General features: G+C 45.6%; 1 protein-coding gene, 1 long non-coding RNA gene and 1 other non-coding gene across 4 annotated transcripts in view; 1 reads left to right on the top strand and 2 right to left on the bottom strand.

The window, feature by feature from the left end:
* Positions 1-295: 295 nt before the first annotated feature.
* On the top strand, positions 296-18,740 carry LOC123586483. The gene is made up of 3 exons (XR_006706823.1): positions 296-306; positions 17,189-17,199; positions 18,640-18,740. It is a non-coding gene; the product is annotated as an uncharacterized LOC123586483 (long non-coding RNA).
* The window catches only part of MTARC1 (mitochondrial amidoxime reducing component 1), a 41,233-nt gene continuing 29,633 nt past the window's right edge, over positions 8,161-19,760 (bottom strand). Inside the window, exons 7-8 of one of the 2 annotated variants that reach the window (XR_006706822.1) lie at positions 9,223-9,451; positions 8,740-9,058 (exon numbers count right to left, since the gene is read on the bottom strand). Coding sequence is in view for 1 of the 2 variants with exons in the window: in XM_045455712.1 (XP_045311668.1) it covers positions 9,424-9,451 (28 nt within the window). In the remaining variant the exon portion in view is untranslated. Of the gene's footprint in view, positions 9,452-19,760 lie in introns of both variants that reach the window. The other variant, XM_045455712.1, reaches the window with a different exon arrangement.
* Positions 13,178-13,298, bottom strand: LOC123587124. Its single transcript, XR_006707178.1, has one exon. It is a non-coding gene; the product is annotated as a U6atac minor spliceosomal RNA (small nuclear RNA).

Genomic DNA, 19,760 nt, shown 5'->3' on the forward strand with positions numbered 1-19,760 from the left:
ATTGTCTTCCACCGTTTGTGTATACATAGCATCTTAGACTTATCTGTTTGCTTAAGAAGGGACAGATGAGGGGCGCCCAGGGCGCTCAGCTGGTTAAGTGTCTGACTTCGGCTCAGGTCGTGATCTCGCCTTTCCTGAGTTCGAGCCCCATGTCGGGGCTCTGTGCTGACAGCTCTGTCTCTCTGTCTCTGTCTCTCTCTCTCTCAAAAATAAATAAATGTTTAAAAAAAAAAAAAGAATGGACAGAGATTACCTTGAGCTCTCCACTATTTCAATTACTCCTACTAAACAATCAACTCTTTCTCTGTAGATTTTGTTAAGAATTTCTAATTTTGATATAATTTCAAACTCACAGAAAAATTGAAAGAATAGCACAAGGAACTCCCATCTAGTCTACCCAAATTCACCAATTATTTACATTTTGCACCATTTGCCTTATCTATCATCTCTATGTGTGTGCTTTCTTAAGCATTTAAGAGTAAATTTGGAGGGGCGCTTAGGTGGCTCAATCGGTTAAGCAACCAATTCTTGATTTCAGCTCGGGTCATGGGATTCTCTCTCTCTCTCTCTCTCTCTCTCTCGCTCACTCTCTCTCTCTCTTCCTCAAAATAAATAAACTTTGATTAATTAATTAATTAAAACAAAGTTTGGAGATATCATCAGACCTCTTTAGCCCTAAATATTTTAAAAACTATTTTTTCAAATCTTGATTTATTTTTGAGGCAGAGGGAGAGACAGACAGAGCACACGCAGGGGAAAGCAGAGACAGAGGGAGACACAGAATCCAAAGCAGGCTGCAGGCTCCGAGCTGTCAGCACAGAGCCCCACGCGGGGCTCGAACCCATGAATCGTGAGATCATGACCTGAGCCGAAGTCAGAAGCTTAACCGACTGAGCCACCCAGGCGCCCCTTCCCTAAATATTTTTAGTGCCTTTTTCCTTAAGAGCAAGAACTTGCTCATAGGTATCACAGTTTTATTATCAAAATCAGGATATTAGTTACTGAGTGCATAACTCAGGGTGCATATTCAAATTTCATCAGCTGTCCCACTAATGGTATAAAGTTATTATGCTTTCCCAGTCCCAGGGTCATGCATTTTGCGTCTCTTTAATCTCCTTTTTTTAACGTAATCTCTACACCCAATATGGGACTCGGCCTCACAACCCCGAGACCAAAAGTCCCGTGCTCCACTGACCGAGCCAGCCAGGCCCCCCCCTCTTTAATCTCCTTTTATTTGGAATGTTTCTTCAGCCCCTTCCTCAAGCTTCACATTTTGAAAAGTGCAGAACAGTTCTTTTGTAGAATGTTCTTCAATCTGGGCTTGTCTAAGGTTTCTTGATATAAGGTGGTGCCTCTGTAACAGGAGCACATTTTTCCTTCCTGAATAATAAGTAATATATTTGAAGATCCTTTGACACCGTGTAAATATTCTGTTCCTCTCCAAACTTTCAGTCATTAGTTTTAGCGTTCACTGAGTATTTTCTTTTTTTTTTAAGATTTTTTTTTAAGTGTATTTATTTATTTTGAGAGAGAGAGAGAGAGAGAGAGAGAGAGAAGGGAGGGCAGAGAAAGAGAGGTAGGGAGAGAGAATCCCAAGCAGGCTCCACACTGTCGGTGCAGAACCTTATGCAGGGCTCGATCCCACAAAGCGTGAGATCATGACCTGAGCCAAAACCAAGAGACAGACGCTGAACCAACTGAGCCACACAGGCGCCCCCATTATTTTCTAATTCCACTGTGCCTTCCATCATAAGAAAGAGCTTGCTCTTTACCCACATTTATTTATTATTCATTTGTTTATTCGTATCACTATGGATCGGTAGATTCTCATTGTATTTAATGAGCTCAATCCTTTACTGTTTTTCCTTATTTTGATTATAAAATTGTCACAGATGTCGTTAGTGATAGCCACTTCAAACTAGCTTCAATAGCATTTTGACATATCCCAATTATTGGTTGAACACTTCCTGACTTTCTGGCACAACAAGATGCTCTGGACTCACCTTAGAAATTCCTGCCCTCAGGGCTCTGGGTAGCTCAGTCGGTTAAACATCTGACTTTGGCTCAGGTCATGATCTCGAGGTTCATGGGTTCAAGCCCGCATCGGGCTCTGTGCTGACAGCTGGGAGCCTGGAGCCTGCTTCGGATTCTGTGTCTCCCTCTCTCTCTGCGCCTCCCCCACTCACATTCTGTCTCTCAAAAATGAATAAACATTAAAAAAATTTAAAAAAGAAAAAGAAATTTCCTCCCCTAGCCCTGGAATCAGCCTTTCCTTTGAGGATCTATCTATCTATCTATCTGTAATTATATGTGAGTGCGTGTATATATACATGTAATTATATATGTGTGTGTATATATAATTATATATGTGTATATATGTAACATACATCATATAATGATTTGTAATCTAATTATAGAAAACACACTCTGTAAGATTTCGATCTTTTGAAATGTATTCAGACTAATTATACAGCCCAGCATGTAGTCTATCTTAGTAAATGTTCCATGTGCACGTGACAAGAATGCAAAATCTGCAGGTGTTAGTTATAATGTTCCATAAATGTCATTTAGATCAAGATATGTTGATAATATTATTCAGATCTTCCATATCCCTAATTATTTTTTTGTATAGTTCTATCAACTTCTGAGAGGTAAAAGTATCTTTAACTATGATTGTGGGATTGTTTATTTCTCCCTTTAGTTCAATTGATTTTTGCTCAATGTATTTTGTAGGTCTGTTATCACACACACACACACACACACATCTTTTGGGTAATGTTAGGTTTTCCTGATGAATTCACCATTTGTGATTATGAAATGCCTCTCTTATCTCTGACACTATGCCTTGCTTTGAAGTCTATTGTGCCTGATATTAATAGGGTCACTCAAACTTCCTCTTTTTTATTTTTGTTTTTATTTTTTAAATGTTTATTTCTTGTTGAGAGAGAGCAAGTGAGGGAGGGACACAGAGAGGGAGACAGAGGATACAAAGCAAGCTCTGCACTGACAGCAGCAAGCCTGATGCAGGGCTCGAACTCACCAGCTGAGAGATCATGACCTGAACCGAAGTCAGAAGCTCAACCGAATGAGCCATGCAGGTGCCCCAGTCCTTCAAACTTTCTTGTGTGTATTGTTTGTATTGTATATCACCATCTGCTCTTTACTTTCAAACTATCCGTGTTCTTATATTTAAGGTACTTCTCTTATAGACAGCAGGTAGTTTGGTCTTGCTTTTTTAGTCCATTCCCACAAATTCTCCTTATGAAATTGGTCCATTTACATTTGATTTAATTACCGATGTGTTGGATGCAGGTCTACCATTAGCTCTTTGTTTTTTGTTTCTCCCATTTGTTTTTTAATCTGTCCTTTCATATTAGAGTTAATATGAAAATATAAGTACTATTATAATAGTATAGTATAATAGTATAATATATTATAGTAGTATAGTATAGTATAATAGTATAGTATAGTAGTACTATAGTATAGTAGTATATAGTATATAGTATATAGTATATAGTATACTATATATATAGTATATAGTATAATAATATAATAATATATATATAGTATATATAGTATAATAGTATAATAGTATATATATATAGTATATATACTATATATAATAGTATAATAGTATATATATATATAGTATATATAGTATAATAGTATAATAGTATAGTATAATAGTATAATAATAGAGTACTATTATTTTTGCTTTAAACAGTCATACGTTTTCAAGAAATTAAGGAGAAAAAAGGAGTACTTTCAATCACTGAGTTCTTTATTTCAACTGTTATTATTTTCATATTCAGGATTGCCAAACGGAAATATGGCTCATATTCATAAGTTATTATTCCTGCTTCATGTTTTTAATATTCTTCATTAAGGCTTTGAAGATATTTATTAAGTTTATTTTACATTCCCATTCTTCCCTTTTCATTAATTCTGCTTCCTCTAGTATATGTTGTTCAGTTTTTGGCCTTTTTTTCATGATGTTTGTATTCCTTGGAGATCTCTTTTTTTTTTTTTCTTCTGAATTTAAATCCACTGGACACTCCAAAAGCCCTAGACTTCATGACATCCAAGTGAGTTGGGAGATGGAGAGTCTCTCCATGCTACAATTTCACTATAATCATTACCTATGTAACTACCCCTTCAGGAAATGCCTAGAACCTCTACCCTGGACCTGCTCTTTTTCAGAGATGATCTTTCTCTGTGGTCATCACCAAACCCAAAACCATCAGCAGGGATGTTTTAGTGAGGGAGTACTCAGAGGGGGCTAGCTAGCCTCCACTAACATTTCTAAGCAAAATCTAGGATCATATTCTGCTGCCTTTGAGATACACAATTTTTTTTGTTGTTCTGTAAGGTCCATGTGGTGGATGTGATTCATCTAAGTTAATATGAAGGAGAGAAAAAAATCCAACTGGAAAGTACTTTCCTGGCACAACTATTGTGCCTTAGTCAGGGTTCTCCAGAGAAACAGAATGAATAGGTGATCAATCGATCAACAGATAGATTAAAAGGAATTGGCTCCTCCAATTATGGAGCTTAATAAGTCCCAGGACCTATAGTCAACAAGATAGGGATCCAGGAGAGCCAATGTGTTGATCTAGCCCAAGTCTGAAGGCCTAAGAATCAGGAGAGCCAATGGTGTGAGCTTCAGTCCAAAAGTGGGCAGGCTTGAGACCTGAGAAGAACTACATTTCAGTTCAAGTCTGAAGGCCAGAGAACACTGATGTACCCACTCAGCAGTAAGGCAGAAGGGATGTCCTCTAACTCAGACTTTTTTGTTTCATTCAAGTCTTTGATCCATCCACAATGGGGAGGGTAATCTTCCCTAGTCATCTACAGATTCAGATATTAGTCTCATCCAGACACAGAACAGCATTTGACCAAATGTCTGGGCACCCCATGGCCCAGCCAAGTTGACGCCTAGAGGTAATCGCCATGTCCTGTCCTTGCCCCCTTCCACTCTGCATTCCTGTATCCCACCCTCACCATGATCCCTAGACTCTTCTCTTAAGCTCCAGGATCCATCAACTCCCTCTCACTTCTCCAAGACTGGGCTCTGGGAGGAAGCCAGCACCCTGTGCTAGGTGACCATCTTTTGTGGAACCTGCTCTCAATGTGTTTAATTTCCACCTTCTTTAGAAAACCCCTGATGGTGAGAGATTTCTTTAAAAGGTGTGAAAGCCTCATTAGCAACTTTCTTAACGCTTAACCCTTTTCAGATGTTTAAGAAACTTGTTATTTACCACGTTTTGTTTGGTTGGGGATTTGTGCTTTGTTTTTGGTAAATGAGTTCTCATAGTTGCAATTCAACATAGTAGCCATAGGAGAAATATGACAGGTCATGGGCCAAACATAGTCAGCTATAGGAAGTGGAAATTCTCAACAAGGCAGTTAATGAGATTCACTGACTGATAAATATAGTACATGCAGCAAGCTCTTAACCCCAGAGGAAAATGATTTTATAGACTCGGCATTACTGATGGCACCAGATTTCCCCTTCCCCCAAGGAGGCGTTTCTCAGTTCTTCATCCAAACTTCCCGTTGCTCCCCGGCTCTCTTTTTCTTGATGGATATCCCCAAAGCCCCAGTTAGAGAATGCTCCTGGATGAATGGAGAGGTGCAGAGCTTCACCCTGAAAAAAACTAATAAAATCCAAATAAATATGCCAAGGGGCGCCTGGGTGGCTCAGTCAATTAAGCGTCTGACTTCAGCTCAGGTCACGATCTCACAGTTTGTGAGTTCGAGACCCACATCGTGCTCTGTGCTGACAGCTCAGCTGGAGCCTGCTTCAGATTCTGTGTCTCCTTCTCTCTCTGACCCTCCCCTGGTTGCACTTTGTCTCTCCCTTCTTGTCCGTCAAAATAAATAAACATAAATTTTTTTTTTAAAAAACAATTTTTTTTAAAAAAACAAATATACCAAGTATCAAAGTGCTATTAAGAGCTCCATCTGGACTCTGGTGTGGTCTGTTTGTTCTTTTATTTTTTATTTTTTATTTTATTTTAAAGAGAGTGGGGGAGAGGGACAGAGGAAGAGAGAGAATCCTAAGCAGGCTCCACGCTCAGCGCAGAGCCCGACTCAGGGCTTGACCCTGGGACCGTGACCTGAGCTGCCATCAAGAGTCAGATGCTCAGCCCACTGAGTCACCCAGGAGCCCCCGGTCTGCGTTTTATGTTGCACTTCAATATGCGTTAATCAGTCTCTCCGTTCTTGAGGAAGAGGGGAGGGCATGAGATTTCCACTCTACCTTCCCTCGTTCTGTTCTGTGCAGAGCAGAGCTCTGGCCACTCTTGTAGAAGGAGGCAGGCGTAGGTTTGGCCACATACCTTCTTTAGGTTTTCCTTCCACCAGGTTGCCAAGACTCACTCAGATGGTGAAAGTCAGAAAGAACTCATTTTACAGGGGTGGGGGGAGACTGAGGCCTCGATGGAGTCAGTCATTCGCTTAAGATCTCACAGTTGCAGAGGTGGACAGGAAGCCGGGTGATTCAACTCCTCACCGATGGTTTTTCTACCAATAATGATTGTTTAAATCTGCCCTTTAGGGGCGCCTGGGTGGCGCAGTCGGTTAAGCGTCCGACTTCAGCCAGGTCACGATCTCGCGGTCCGTGAGTTTGAGCCCCGCGTCAGGCTCTGGGCTGATGGCTCAGAGCCTGGAGCCTGTTTCCGATTCTGTGTCTCCCTCTCTCTCTGCCCCTCCCCCGTTCATGCTCTGTCTCTCTCTGTCCCAAAAATAAATAAACGCTGAAAAAAAAAATTTTTTTTTAAAAAATAAAAAAAATAAAAAAAAAAAAAATAAATCTGCCCTTTATTTTCTTTTAAATGTTTATTTATTTTTGAGGGAGAAAGAGCGTGTGAGTGAGGGAGGGGCAGAAAGACAGGAGGAAAGGGGATCCAAAGCACCCTTCGCACAGAGCCCGACGTGGGGCTCTAACCCACGAACCGCGAGATCCTGACCTGTGCCAAAGTTGGATGCTTCACCAACTGAGCCATCCAGGCACCCCTAAAATCTGCCTTTTAAAGCTCCCATCTGTTCAGGAGCTTTAAAAGCTCCCTTTTAAAGCCATCTGGATGGCTTGGTTGGTTAAGCATCCAGACTCTTGATCTTGGCTCAGGCCATGAGCTCACAGTTGGCGAGATTGAGCCCTGCATCAGGCTCTGCGCTGAGAGCAGAAAGCCTGCTTGGGATTCTCTCTCTCTCTCTCTCTCTCTCTCCCTCTCTCTCTCAAAATAAATAAATAAAACACTTTTTTAAAAATAAGAAATAAAGCTCTCACCTGTTAAATGGAATTAGGTTTCTCATCCTGAATGAATGGCTGACCTTGGTTTTCAGAGATAAATTTTTTTTTTCTTATTTGTTTCCATGGTTTTGCTTCTTCACATTTGGGGGAAGGCAATGGGGGTGATGGGTAAAAGGTAGAAATAAAGTAGCCTAATTCGAAACAATTCACATTTGCCTTTTTGTTGTTGTTAATTTGTTTTGGTTTGGTTTTACAGTGTATTTATATTTATTTTGAGAGCAGTGGGGGGGGGGAGGGGTGGGGTGGGAGGGAAAGGAGAGGCAGAGTGAGAGGAGAGAGAATCCCAAGCAGGTTCTGCACTGCCCGCTCAGAGCCCGACATGGGGCTGGAACTCGCAAACCGTGAGATCGTGATCTGAGCTGAAATCAAGACTCAGACTCTTAACCAACTGATCCACCCAGGCGGTCCTTGCATTTGGTTGGTTGGTTGGTTTGTTTTTGGACCCAAGTGTTTCTTCTTTTCTTTTTTTTTTTTTTTTTTTTTTTTTTTAATTTCTTTTTTCAACGTTTATTTATTTTTGGGACAGAGAGAGACAGAGCATGAACGGGGGAGGGGCAGAGAGCGAGGGAGACACAGAATCGGAAACAGGCTCCAGGCTCCGAGCCATCAGCCCAGAGCCCGACGCGGGGCTCGAACTCACGGACCACAAGATCGTGACCTGGCTGAAGTCGGACGCTTAACCGACTGCGCCACCCAGGCGCCCCTCCTTTTTTTTTTTTAATGTTTGTTTATTTATTTTTTGAGAGAGCGAGAGAGCGAGGGAGGGGCAGAGAGAGAGAGAGGAAGACAGAAGATCTGAAGTAGGGCTCTGCAATGAGAGCGCAGAGCCCATGCGGGGCTCGAACCCACAGACCGCGAGATCGTGACCGGAGTCGAAGTCAGACGCTTAACCGACTGAGCCTCCCGGGCGCCCCAGGACCGAAGTGTTTCTAAAGCGGTGGCTGAGAGAGACGGAGTAGAACACAAGAAGACCCTCCCTTGCTCACAGCCCTGAATGATATGCAATAATCGGTGGACCAGCTCGGGCCCCCCTCCAGCTCGCACTGCTGTCCCAAACTTCCAGTGAGTTGCATTTTAGTCACCTACTCTCCCCGGCGTCCTCCACAGGACCAGCTCACGGTCGGTGGCAACTACTTATTAAACGAATGAGCGCACAGAGAAGCATTACAGGTTTTGCAAACACCAGGTAGAATGTATAAAGGACCGAATACTGTGCCTACACACACAGGTAGCAAAACCAGCAGCCACAGGTTAAATCTGATCCACGGACTTTTGTCTTTGGCCCACGTCGTGATTTTTAGAAACTGAGCCACATTTGACTTAAAAATATCCATTCTCTTACTCATAAATATGGAGAACCAACTGAGGGCTGCGGGAGGGGTTGTTGGGGGGGGAGGGCTAAATGGATAAGAGGCAGTAAGGAATCTACTCCTGAAATCATTGTTGCACGATATGCTAACTAATTTGGATGTGAATTTTAAAAAATAAAAAATAAAATTAAAAAAGATATACATATCGATTCTCTCGAAAGACCAGCGGACTCTCTGGCAAACAGTGCATGCTTATTCCAGAATGATGCCACCTGGTCCGAGCTACGTGGAACTTAGATCCCTTTCAATGGAGCGCAGGCCCAGAGGTGATTGTGTCCCTGCCTGTCATACTGGGTGGACTTGTGCGCCTCACCCAGTCGTCTTCTCTCATTTGTGTCACCGACGAGGATCCTGGAGGTGTTTCAATCTTGGTCTGGACGGTCACAACGGTGGAAATGCATGTGGGGAACAGTAGGCATAGCTGGGGGAACTAAGGAAAGATTTCTGGAGTCCCAAAGGCCCATAGAAGTGCAGACAGGTGGATGTGGGGACAAGGCAAGCTGGAGAGAGGGCAGCTCACCCTTTGCTAACACTTACATTGGCTCCGCCTAAGTGACCTTTGAGGACAAGGGAGGCCTCGCCTCCAGTTTCCCTCCTGAGAAAGGAGATTTTCAGTCGATGCTGACTTCTCAGGATGGGGCTGGGAGCTGCTGGTTGAATTGCTTCTCTGTTGAGGTTCTCCCAGGAGAGACGAGGAGTGTTAGCGCTCCAAAGAAACCGGAGTCCTGCGATCCGTCCTCACGTTTTGCCTTTGAAGAAACTGAGGCTGAGACAGGAAAAGTGGGTTAGCCAGGGTCACACGGCAAGGTTAAGAGCCGAGACGAAAACCAAACTTCTCTCTTTTGCTTATTACCCCACCAGAGAAATACATCAAAAGGGGAGGAGAGGGAAGAGATAGGTTCACAGAGACGAAAATATGGAACAAGTCCTCTGCTTTTAGGATAATCAACTCTGAATTCAGAAGGTCTTTTCTTTTCTTTTAAGAAAGGAATGTGTTTTTATCGTCCACTTCAATGGCCAGTGGCGGGGAGAGGGGTGGGAGGGAGGGGGGCAGGGGAAGCCCTTCAAATCCCCCAGGGAATGTGAGAAAAAACTCCATTAAATTCTAGTCTTCAAGTCCGTCTGGGTCATAATAACTATAATAAACTCCGGGAGTGTGTGTTTTCTTCGGGTTTCTCTTTTGGTCACTTATGTAAGGGGTTGAGAGGGGACAGCAAAAAGGAACAGGCAAGTTTAGTGGTTTTTTTTAATGTTTATTACTTACTTTTGAGAGAGAGAAAGAGAGAGAGAGTGCACAAGCAGGAGAGGGGCAGAGAGAGAGGGAGACACAGAATCCGAAGCAGGCTCCAGGCTCCGAGCCATCAGCCCAGAGCCCGATGTGGGGCTCGAACTCACAGACCGCGACATCATGACCTGAGCCAAAATCAGACGCTCAACCGACCGAGCCACCCAGGTGCCCCATGGAACAGGCAAGTTTTACGTGGATAATAGGAAAGTGGACAAATTGGGATGGTTTCATAGTTAAGCACAGCCTCTCTGTGTCCAGTCAAGAAACTACATTCGCAGACTTCCAGAGGTGTCGAGATGAGAGGCTGGGGGTCGGATGGGGAGAGGCAGACTATGGCGTTACGCCCTTCTCATGGAGGAATGTGGACATATGGACTGTTTGCTGGGAATGCTTTTCCCGACGTCTGACCCTAACCTCCGCCACACCCTTCCCTGGGCTGAGGCCATTATTCTTCAGGACGCAACTAAAACACCTCCTTGGCACCCTGCATTTCCCCCTTCAGAGCACTCATCACACTTGCAATTAGTTACCTGTGTCATTCGTTGGTTAATGCCAGGCTCCCTTACTGCACCTCCAGATCCATTAATGACTGCAATGCCTGTGTCTGTCTTGCTCATGACTCATGGTGCCTCACCCATAGTAGGTTCTCCATAAGTATCTAGTGAATGGCTTCAAGATCTCATCCTTACCTCTAGGACCTCACAATCTTATAGACAACACTCAGAGGGCAGCGAAGCAGTAAACGGGGGTTCAACATGGCTGCCCCTGGCCTCTCTTCCCCTCTCAAATGTTCCCTGGCACATCTCATCTCCAAACCGAGGCGTGTGCTTGAGGAGGCGGGTATAGAAGAGGGGGAGTCCATTGGCCTGGGTCCAAATAAGCAACGTAGAAAAACTTCTAAAGGCATCAGTTGCTGTAGAAGAAGTGAGTCTCGGGGCGCCTGGGTGGCTCAGTTGGTCAAGCGTCGACTTCAGCTCGGGTCGTGATCTCACGGTCCACGAGTTCGAGCCCTACGTCAGGCTCTGTGCTGACAGCTCGGAGCCTGGAGCCTGCTTCAGCTCCCGCGTCTCCTTCTCTCTCTGTTCCTCCCCTCAACATCATGCCTCTACTATGGATGTCTGCACAGAGGTCGGTAAAGCCCTGGTCACACATTCAGTGGAACCAGAGCTGGAGCGTGGTCGGGCTGCTCTCCCGGCCACTTGCCCGTTCCCTCTTGCCTGTCACATGAGGGCCAGAGTTTCTTCCAGGGAAAGCGGACGATGATGATGTTGGGACCTGGAGCCTTCTGTTCCAGCAGGCAGGCGGACCCCTGGACGTGAGCGCTTCCGCAGGGGGCCAGTCGGACCACTCCCGGCTGTGCTCCAACGCAAGGGAAACCTCCCCACAGGCCGACGACCTTGTTACTAAGCTCTCTTGACCTGGCTACCTCGTGGTGACCCCAGCATTTGGTGTCCCTGGTGCAGGGGAGAGCGGGGAGGGGGTCCCCCTGCGCGTATAGCCTTGTGTTCTTTGCACTTCAGAGGTGGGGGGCCGGGGTCCGAGTTTGTGAAGCCCCTGCCCCGGGGAGGGGGGTGGGTCTGGGAAGCCCGTCCAGCCCGGGAAGTTCACTGCGGCAGGGTGGGTGCAGGGCAAGGAGGGAGGAGCCGGGCCTGGTTTGCAAAATCAGTCTCCAGGCTGTTTTCTCCAGGAGAGGAGATGGGGGGGGTGGCGGGGGGGGGGGGGGACTGCAGTCCCCAGCACAGAATAAAAGAGTAATAAGGGAGAAAGCAGATGAAGCTGCTTATCTCATTTATTTATTTTTCCTTCCCCGCTTCCGCTTATTCTCCTCCCACCCACGTCCCCGGTGCCTCTCCCCAGCCGCTATCTGGCTAACGAGCTCCCCCATTAGAACTCCCGGCCCCCCTGCTCCCCGGCATCTCTTCTCCAGACTTGGCTGAGGGCGGGATTCACCACCACACAGGATTTCCGTGGGTGATACTGCAGCCAGGGCCCCGCTCACTCCGGGGCTGTCCCTCCGAACGCGACCGTCCTCAGCGGTCTCACCTACACCAACAGCTCAGCCCGCCTCTTGGTCAGCGACACCTCACCCTTGACACCCCTCCGCCCTGGTCTCTGAGGGCGTGGATGCCCCCAGATGGAGAGACAGGAGATAAAGTACCAAGGTGAATTTTCTGAGGTCACTCACAGGTCTCTAGACCGGGGAAGGACCTCCAAAGGCCCCCTCGTCTGGGCCTCTGCCGACGGCCCTTGTCAAGCCAGGTCCCTGGCGGCCATGCTCACGAAACGTGCATTCACCCTCTCCAGAGCTGTCAGCTTTCCACTCAAAAGAGCGGGCACCTCACTGGATGATGTGTTGTTGGCTTTTTAACCTTTTATGGATGTGCATTCGGGGCGTTCGGGAAAGTACCCCAGCCCCAAGCCCCACAGAGTTTCACAAGATGGAGATACTGAGATCATCAGCGACCAGACCCATAACAGAGTATGTCCCGCAGCCCTTTATCAGGCCCCAACCTCACCACCACCCACCTCCTCCCGCCCCCGAGCCCCCACCCCCCTCAACCACTGTCCCGGCTTCCAACACCACACGTCAGTTCGCTTCATGGGATTCCCTCTGAAGAAGCTGGATCCCAGAAGCGCCCAGAAAAGATTTTATTTTTTCTCTTCATCAGCAATATCTGGGAGGCGGGGGCTGAGCCCAAGCTGGGTGCTGTCTTCTATTTCCAACCATCAAGATTCCCAACTCCTTAACGCCACATAAACTGCGAGGAATTTTAGGGAAAGAGTCATCTCAGGGAGAAACCCCCCGCAGCGGGCAGAAGGCCAAGTGGGGAGGGACATGGAGTGAGATAAGAGGAAGGCAGTATGAGGAGATAGGGGCGCCGGAAGAAAAGCGTTCCAACCGCTCCCACCAGACGTCAGCCGGTCCTTGCCTCTCTCCACCTTTTTCTCTATTTCTAGAGACGCGGTTTTCAGCAAAGCCACACCCCCACGTCTCCGCTTGAAACAAACGTTGAAAACAGAAGTGTAACGGGAGACACGTACGCGATTTTTTATGTTGGTAAAATACACCGAGCATAAAATTTATCATTAGTGACACTTAGGACATTCACACTATTATGCAACCATCGCCACTGTTTATTCAGAACATGTTTGTTACCCCAAAAGGATACCTGGTACCCACTCAGGGGTCACTCTCCTTTTCTCAAAACCACGTTTAGATGCCATCGAGTAGGTGGCAGTGTGTTGTAACTATATGTGTGCTGCACAGGCCCCCTCTTCTATCCTTGTCAAAGGGGATGCTAACCTTCTCTCCTCCATGCAACATCTACATATGCCATTTTAAATTTCCCAGTAGCAGGGCGCTTGGCTGGCTCCCTCGGTAGAACATTCAACTCTCGATCTCAGGGCTGTAAGTTCAAGCCCCAAGTTGGGCATAGAGATTACTTAAGGATAAATAAATAAGTAAATAGATTTTCTAGTAGCCACATTAAAAAGAAACAGATGAGGGGCGCCTGGGTGGCTCAGTCGGTAAAGTGTCTGACTTCGGCTCAGGTCATGATCTCGCAGTCTGTGAGTTCAAGCCCCGCATCAGGCTTTGTGCTGACAGCTCAGAGCCTGGAGCCTGCTTTGGATTCTGTGTGTGTGTCTCTCTCTCTGCCCCTCCCCCGCTCATGCTCTCTCTCTCTCTCTCTCTCTCTCTCTCTCAAAAATAAGTAAACATCAAAAAAAAAATTAGGGGCATCTGGATGGTTCATTCAGTTAAACATCCGACTGTGGCTCAGGTCACAATCTCGAGGTTTGTGAGTTCAAGACCCACATCGGTCTCTGTGCTGACAGCTCAGAGCCTGAGGCCTGCTCCGGATTCTGTGATTCTCTCTCTGCCCCTCCCCCACTCGCATTCGGTCTCTCTCAAAAATAAATAAACATTAGAAAATATTTTATTTTATTTTATAAAACAAATAAATTTTTTAAAATTTAAAAAAGAAAAAAAGAAACAGATGAAATGAATTCCAATAATTTACTTAATCCAATTTATCCAAATTGTTATCATTTCAACATGTAATCATTTTAAGAATGATTGCTGAGATACCTTATACTCCTTCATTTTTACGAAGTCTTTGAAATCCTGTATGTACGTTACATGTACAACGTATCTCAGTTTGGACCAGCCACATGTCAACAGCCCCTAATGGCTACCATCTGGACAGTGCAGCTCTAAATAATTTGTAGAACGCTATTAATATCCTAAATCATCTTTGTAAAAGGTGATTATTAAGTACACAAGTATTCTGAGGCTATAGTTCTATTTTTAATGTAAATGTATTATCCTAATTGTGAAAAATAATAGAAAAATCACCCATAAGTGCCAACACAAGAAAAACTGTAATAACTGAAAAACTTTTTTAAGTGTTTATTTATTTTTGAGAGAGAGAGAGAGAGAGCACGAGCAGGGGAGGGGCAGAGAGAGAGGGAGACAGAGGGTCCAAAGACGACTCTGTGCTGACTGACAGCACGGAGCCCGACGCAGGGCTCGAACTCACGGACCGTGAGATCATGACCTGAGCCGAAGTCAGACGCGTAACCGACTGAGCCACCCAGGCGCCCCTCATGATCACTTTTTTTTTTTTTTTTCAACGTTTATTTATTTTTGGGACAGAGAGAGACAGAGCATGAACGGGGAAGGGGCAGAGAGAGAGGGAGACACAGAATCGGAAACAGGTTCCAGGCTCTGAGCCATCAGCCCAGAGCCCGACGCGGGGCTCGAACTCACTGACCGTGAGATCGTGACCCGAGCGGAAGTCGGACGCCCAACCGACTGAGCCACCCAGGCGCCCCTCGTGATCACTTTTTAACACTCCGTATGTTGACTTCTTTGTGGTTCTTTTCTCATGATGGTGAATGCCACACACGGGCACCACTACTTTGCAGTGGAAACTGAAGGCCAGCATGACCGCTGTCCAGAGGCAAACGTGGAGCTTTCCCCAGGGTCACGATTCTCTGTCATTGCCCAGGGCTGGGGATGACCCCCAGGGACGGCTGCAGTTTCGTCATGTAGCTGACAAGCCTCTTGTTCCCTAACAAAGCTAGAGGCCACCGAGCCTAACCTAGAAACCTGGCCTTGGATTTCGAAATTCCTTCCCACCCCCAGATTCGTATGGCTTTCTCTCCCACACGCATTTGAACCTAAGTTTGAAAACATATCCTGGGTAATGAGGAGGCTGGTGATCTAGCTCGTGCCTAAGAGCCCTTCCAACCCGAACATTCCAGGGTACTCGGCTGCATTCATTTCTCCACCCAACAGGCACACATGGACACACAAACAGACTCACACACAATCACACACACACGATCTGGGTCACCGGTTCCGCCCCAGAGAAGAGCTTGCAAAGAAGGAAGAACACCTCGACTCAACCTCGCTAACTCACTGGGAAAACACAGAGATCTAAACAGAAGCACTCGTATTTAGCATTCATGCTCAGAAGGAAGAAAACCCAGCAGAAACCAGTCTCAGTACCCAAGAATGTAAAAACATTTCTTTTTTTTTTTTTTTTTTAGGTTCTCAGAAGCTTTGTACCACAATGCCCCAAGTTGGAAAAAAATGTGCCATTTCATATGTTTATAACAACATCTGATTTAATATTATACAGTTTTGCTTAGTCACAAACCAGAACAAATACTTTCAGATTTATTACATCCTTCTATTCAGAGACTTAAGTAATCACAGTTAATAATGCAGCCATTCCACAGCCCAAGGAAAAGCTTTATAATTTGAGGGGACCAAAAATTCCTGAGAGGCAGGTTATTTTCAAGAAGGATTTAAGGTTTTAGAGCTCTCAATGAAGCTTGAAATTCATCTTTTCCAGTTCACATGGAAAGGGTTTCCTCCAAAGCTTGGCTGGGAGGTAGAAAGAGAAAAACCAGTAGGCACACAGCGTCTCCCTGCGCCCTTCGAGAATGTAGCAATTACCCATCCATCACTAATCCTTACCTTGTTGTTTTTTTTTTAACGTTTTTTTTTTTTGAGGGGGGAAGGGGCAGAGAAAGAGGGAGACACAGAACCCCAAGCAGGCTCCAGGCTCTGAGCTGTCAACACAGAGCCCGACACAGGGCTCGGGCTCACAACCCATGAGATCACGACCTGAGCTGAAGTCGGACGCTTAACCGATTGAGCCACCCAGGCGCCCCATCCTTACCTTGTCTTTAAACATTTTTTAAACCCATACCACCGGCTCCCATACTCTTTATGTTATTAGCATTTTGGTCCTCCTTCTTATGTGTTGATTCATTGAAAGGCATCAATTGATTTAAAAAAGAAGCAAATATTCTTACAAAGAATACTTTCTCATTTCTTCCCCCCCCCCCCACACATGCACGTGGTGTTTGTTGCCCAACTTGTAAACAACTCTTAAACCCCAAGCATTGCCCCTTCCTGGCAAATTAATTCAGGAGTAGTTAATGACATGGCAGTGAACTCAACTGCTCAGAGGCTTGGGTCATAGGTTGGGTGGCTTCAGAGCTCTACTCTCTGTCAGGGCACAGATGGTCCTCCACTGCCTCCAGAAGGGGGACTCTGGCCCCCTGAGGGCTGGAGGCGCCTCTCTGTGTGTTTGGATGAGTATAAACCCATCATCCAAACTGTGTGCGTCCATGTTGCACTATACGTATTTAATGAGTTCCATTTTTCAAAGAAAGCTGGGATCTGTTACTCCAGTGTTTCTTTAGCCACCATTAAGGAGAACATCAGCACTAAAGTAGGGTGAGGATTGTAAGAACTTGGTCTACAGAAAATCAGGTAAGAGTTGAGGACAGTGGGGTTTTTATAAAAATGGGACTTCCTAAGTCCCGCTGCAGACCCACATCAGGACACCTACATGTCAGATACAGGAACATCCACTTGACCCAGGGTTCCCACGTGAGTCACAGACACACTACGACTTACATACGCTGATCTTAAAGGTCCCTTCATTAAGTCATAAGCAAACGTTTCAAAACGAGATTGATTATAGGATTAAACCAGTTTCCAGTTGAAGATACTACCACTCTTTGAAATCATCCTTGCCAACCGATTCTTTAGCAGCACACTTCCAGAAGCCAGAAGGCGGGAGTAATCATAGCTAATCATCGACTTCTATCAACCTAATAATCTAATTCTAGTAATCTAATTGTACTCGCCTACAACATAGGCTAGTCCCTTAACGTCTTCAAACCTCACAGACACGACTGACGTGGGTAGGGAAAGTGTGGTTACAATACCGAAGGAGCTCACAGAAAGCTTTCACATCCATCCGACCTTCCTGGATCGTCAGAAGGTCAAACAGCATGTACGGGTGACAGGGCTCTGCAGACTTCATGACATGCTACACACGTGAAGGCATAACGAGAAGGTGGACATGGGTTAGATTTTTAAAAATCCTCTCGTTTTAGATCACAGTGTCTGTTTTATTACTGATAAAAGTTCGCTTGGCAAGGACGTGCTTCAGAATTATAGAAGCAATGGAGTTTCTCCCACTGGATCCCGGGGTTGAATTCATCCATCCAGCCTCAGGCAGCACTAGACAAAGCGACAGGGTTTCTTCCAATAAGGGCAGGGCTTTTCTGCCAAGCTCACCACCTGGCCCAAAGACACCCGGGACCCCGCACCTTGAAGATGAGCAGAGCCCAAGAAGAAAGGTGGGAGGGGGGCGGGGGGCAGAGCTCAACTGCGGCTCCCAGGTTCCCCAATCAGATCTCTCCTAAGAGGATGTGAGGAGGCAGAGAGAGGCCAAGACTAATTAACATCCCTTCCTTGGGGTACAATAAGGGTAAGTGTGATTGTAATACTGAAGCAGTTTATTACAGGGAAGTTGCCACCTCTGCCCCGAAATTCTTCCATTTTTTGCTCTTTGGACCCACCGTGTCTACCCACAATGCCTCTGGCCATCCAGAAGTGGGACAGTACCCTTCAGCACCCCTAACACCAGCCACAGCTCCATCATAGGTCTTCCTGGGCAAACAGTGTGGGTTTTTGCCCCCATAAGATTCTGAGATGGGTCAATACAGGACATTGTGTTCTTCAAGGCCTTTCTGTAGTCAAGACAGAAAATACAGATTCTCTTCTATTTTCCATCTCAGTTTACCTTCAGCCTCCTCGACCAACGTAACTTATTAGAAATGATGTAGTTTAATCCAATGACATCATGAAGGCACCCCAAAAATAAAATTGCCAACAATAAGATGTTCTGCATTTGAACTTCTCTCAAAATATTAAATTACGGGGTGCTGGGTGGCTCAGTCCGTTAAGTGTCCGACTTAAGCTTAGGTCACGATCTCACAGCTCGTGGGTTCAAGCCCTGCATCGGGCTCTGTGCTGACAGCTCAGAGCCTGGAGCCTGTTTCGGATTCTGTGCCTCCCTCTCTCTCTGACCCTCCCCCGCTCATTTGCACGCATGCTCCCTCTCTCTCTCTCAAAAATAAATAAACCTATATATATATATATATATATATATATATATATGTAATTACCAGAGAGTCCAAAGCTCAAAATTAAATCCCCTTACAAGTTAAGCTCCAAAGAAATTAAGACAAAAAAGTAAAGTCTAAAGTTAAATTATGTCACCCTCCATCAAGACTGAGGTTAAAGCCATTATGTGTCAATTTCTTATTCTCTTTAGTCTCAGCGAGGGGAGTTCTGATGTTCTGGATGAGGGTGGGGGTCCTCAGTGGCTAGCGTTGGGCTGTTTCCAGAAAAGAGGCCTTTCAGTTTGGATTAAATCAGCTCCCACTCTCTGATGAGCCCGAATTTTTCTATTACTCTTTTTTTTTTTTACTGTGGCGCAATACACATAACTTAAAATGTACTCTCTCAGCCACTGTGAGGTATACAGTTCAGTGGTATGAAGTACGTTCACACGACTATACAATGACCACCACTCCCATCCGCATCTTTCCTCCTGCAAAACTGAATCTCTGTCCCCACCCCCACCCCCTCCCCTGCTTCCTGGAAGCCACCGTCCTACTGTCTGCTTCCGAGACGCTAGCTACCTCTTACAACCGGAATCGTCCAGTTTGGGCCCTTGGGTGACTGGCTTGGTGACTTATTTCACTCAGCATAACGTCTTCCAGCTTCGTCCATGCTGTGACACCTGCCAGGACTTCCTTCCTTTTTAAGGCTGCGTAACATTCCACTCTGGACATACACTACATTTTATTTACCCATTCGGCCATCGGCAGACCCTTGGGTGGTTTCCACCCGTTGGCTATTGTGAATAGTGTTGCTTTGAACATGGGTATCCGTGCCTCACTTTCTAAATGAATCAAAGGTTTAAGCCACACAGGAGGTTATCACGGAACTATCTCCACACCACGAAATTGAGAAAATAATTCAGTCCCACGGGGTGCCTGGGTGGCTCAGTCAGTTAAGCATCCAACTCTTGACTTCGGCTCGTAATGACCTCACGTTTTTTGTGAGTTCGAACCCCGAGTTGGGCTCTGCGCTGACAATGCAGAGCCTGCTTGGGTTTCTGTCTCCCTCTCTCTGTCTCTGCCCCTCCCCTGCTTTCTATCTCTCTCTCACAATACATAAAAATAAACCGAAAGAAAAGAAAGAAAGAAGAAAGAAAGAAAGAAAGAAAGAAAGAAAGAAGAAAGAAAGAAAAGAAAGGAAGAGGGAAGGAAAGAAAGAAGGAAAGAAAGAAAGAAAGAAAGAAAGAAAGAAAGAAAGAAAAGAATTCAATCCCCAATCCCAGGGAGGTTAATCAGGCAAAATCGTGATTCAAAAGCCCATTGTGTGGTGCTAACAAGGACTACA

This window comes from Leopardus geoffroyi, chromosome C3 (assembly GCF_018350155.1).
Source record: "Leopardus geoffroyi isolate Oge1 chromosome C3, O.geoffroyi_Oge1_pat1.0, whole genome shotgun sequence".
In the NCBI taxonomy this organism is placed as follows: Eukaryota; Metazoa; Chordata; class Mammalia; order Carnivora; family Felidae; genus Leopardus; species Leopardus geoffroyi.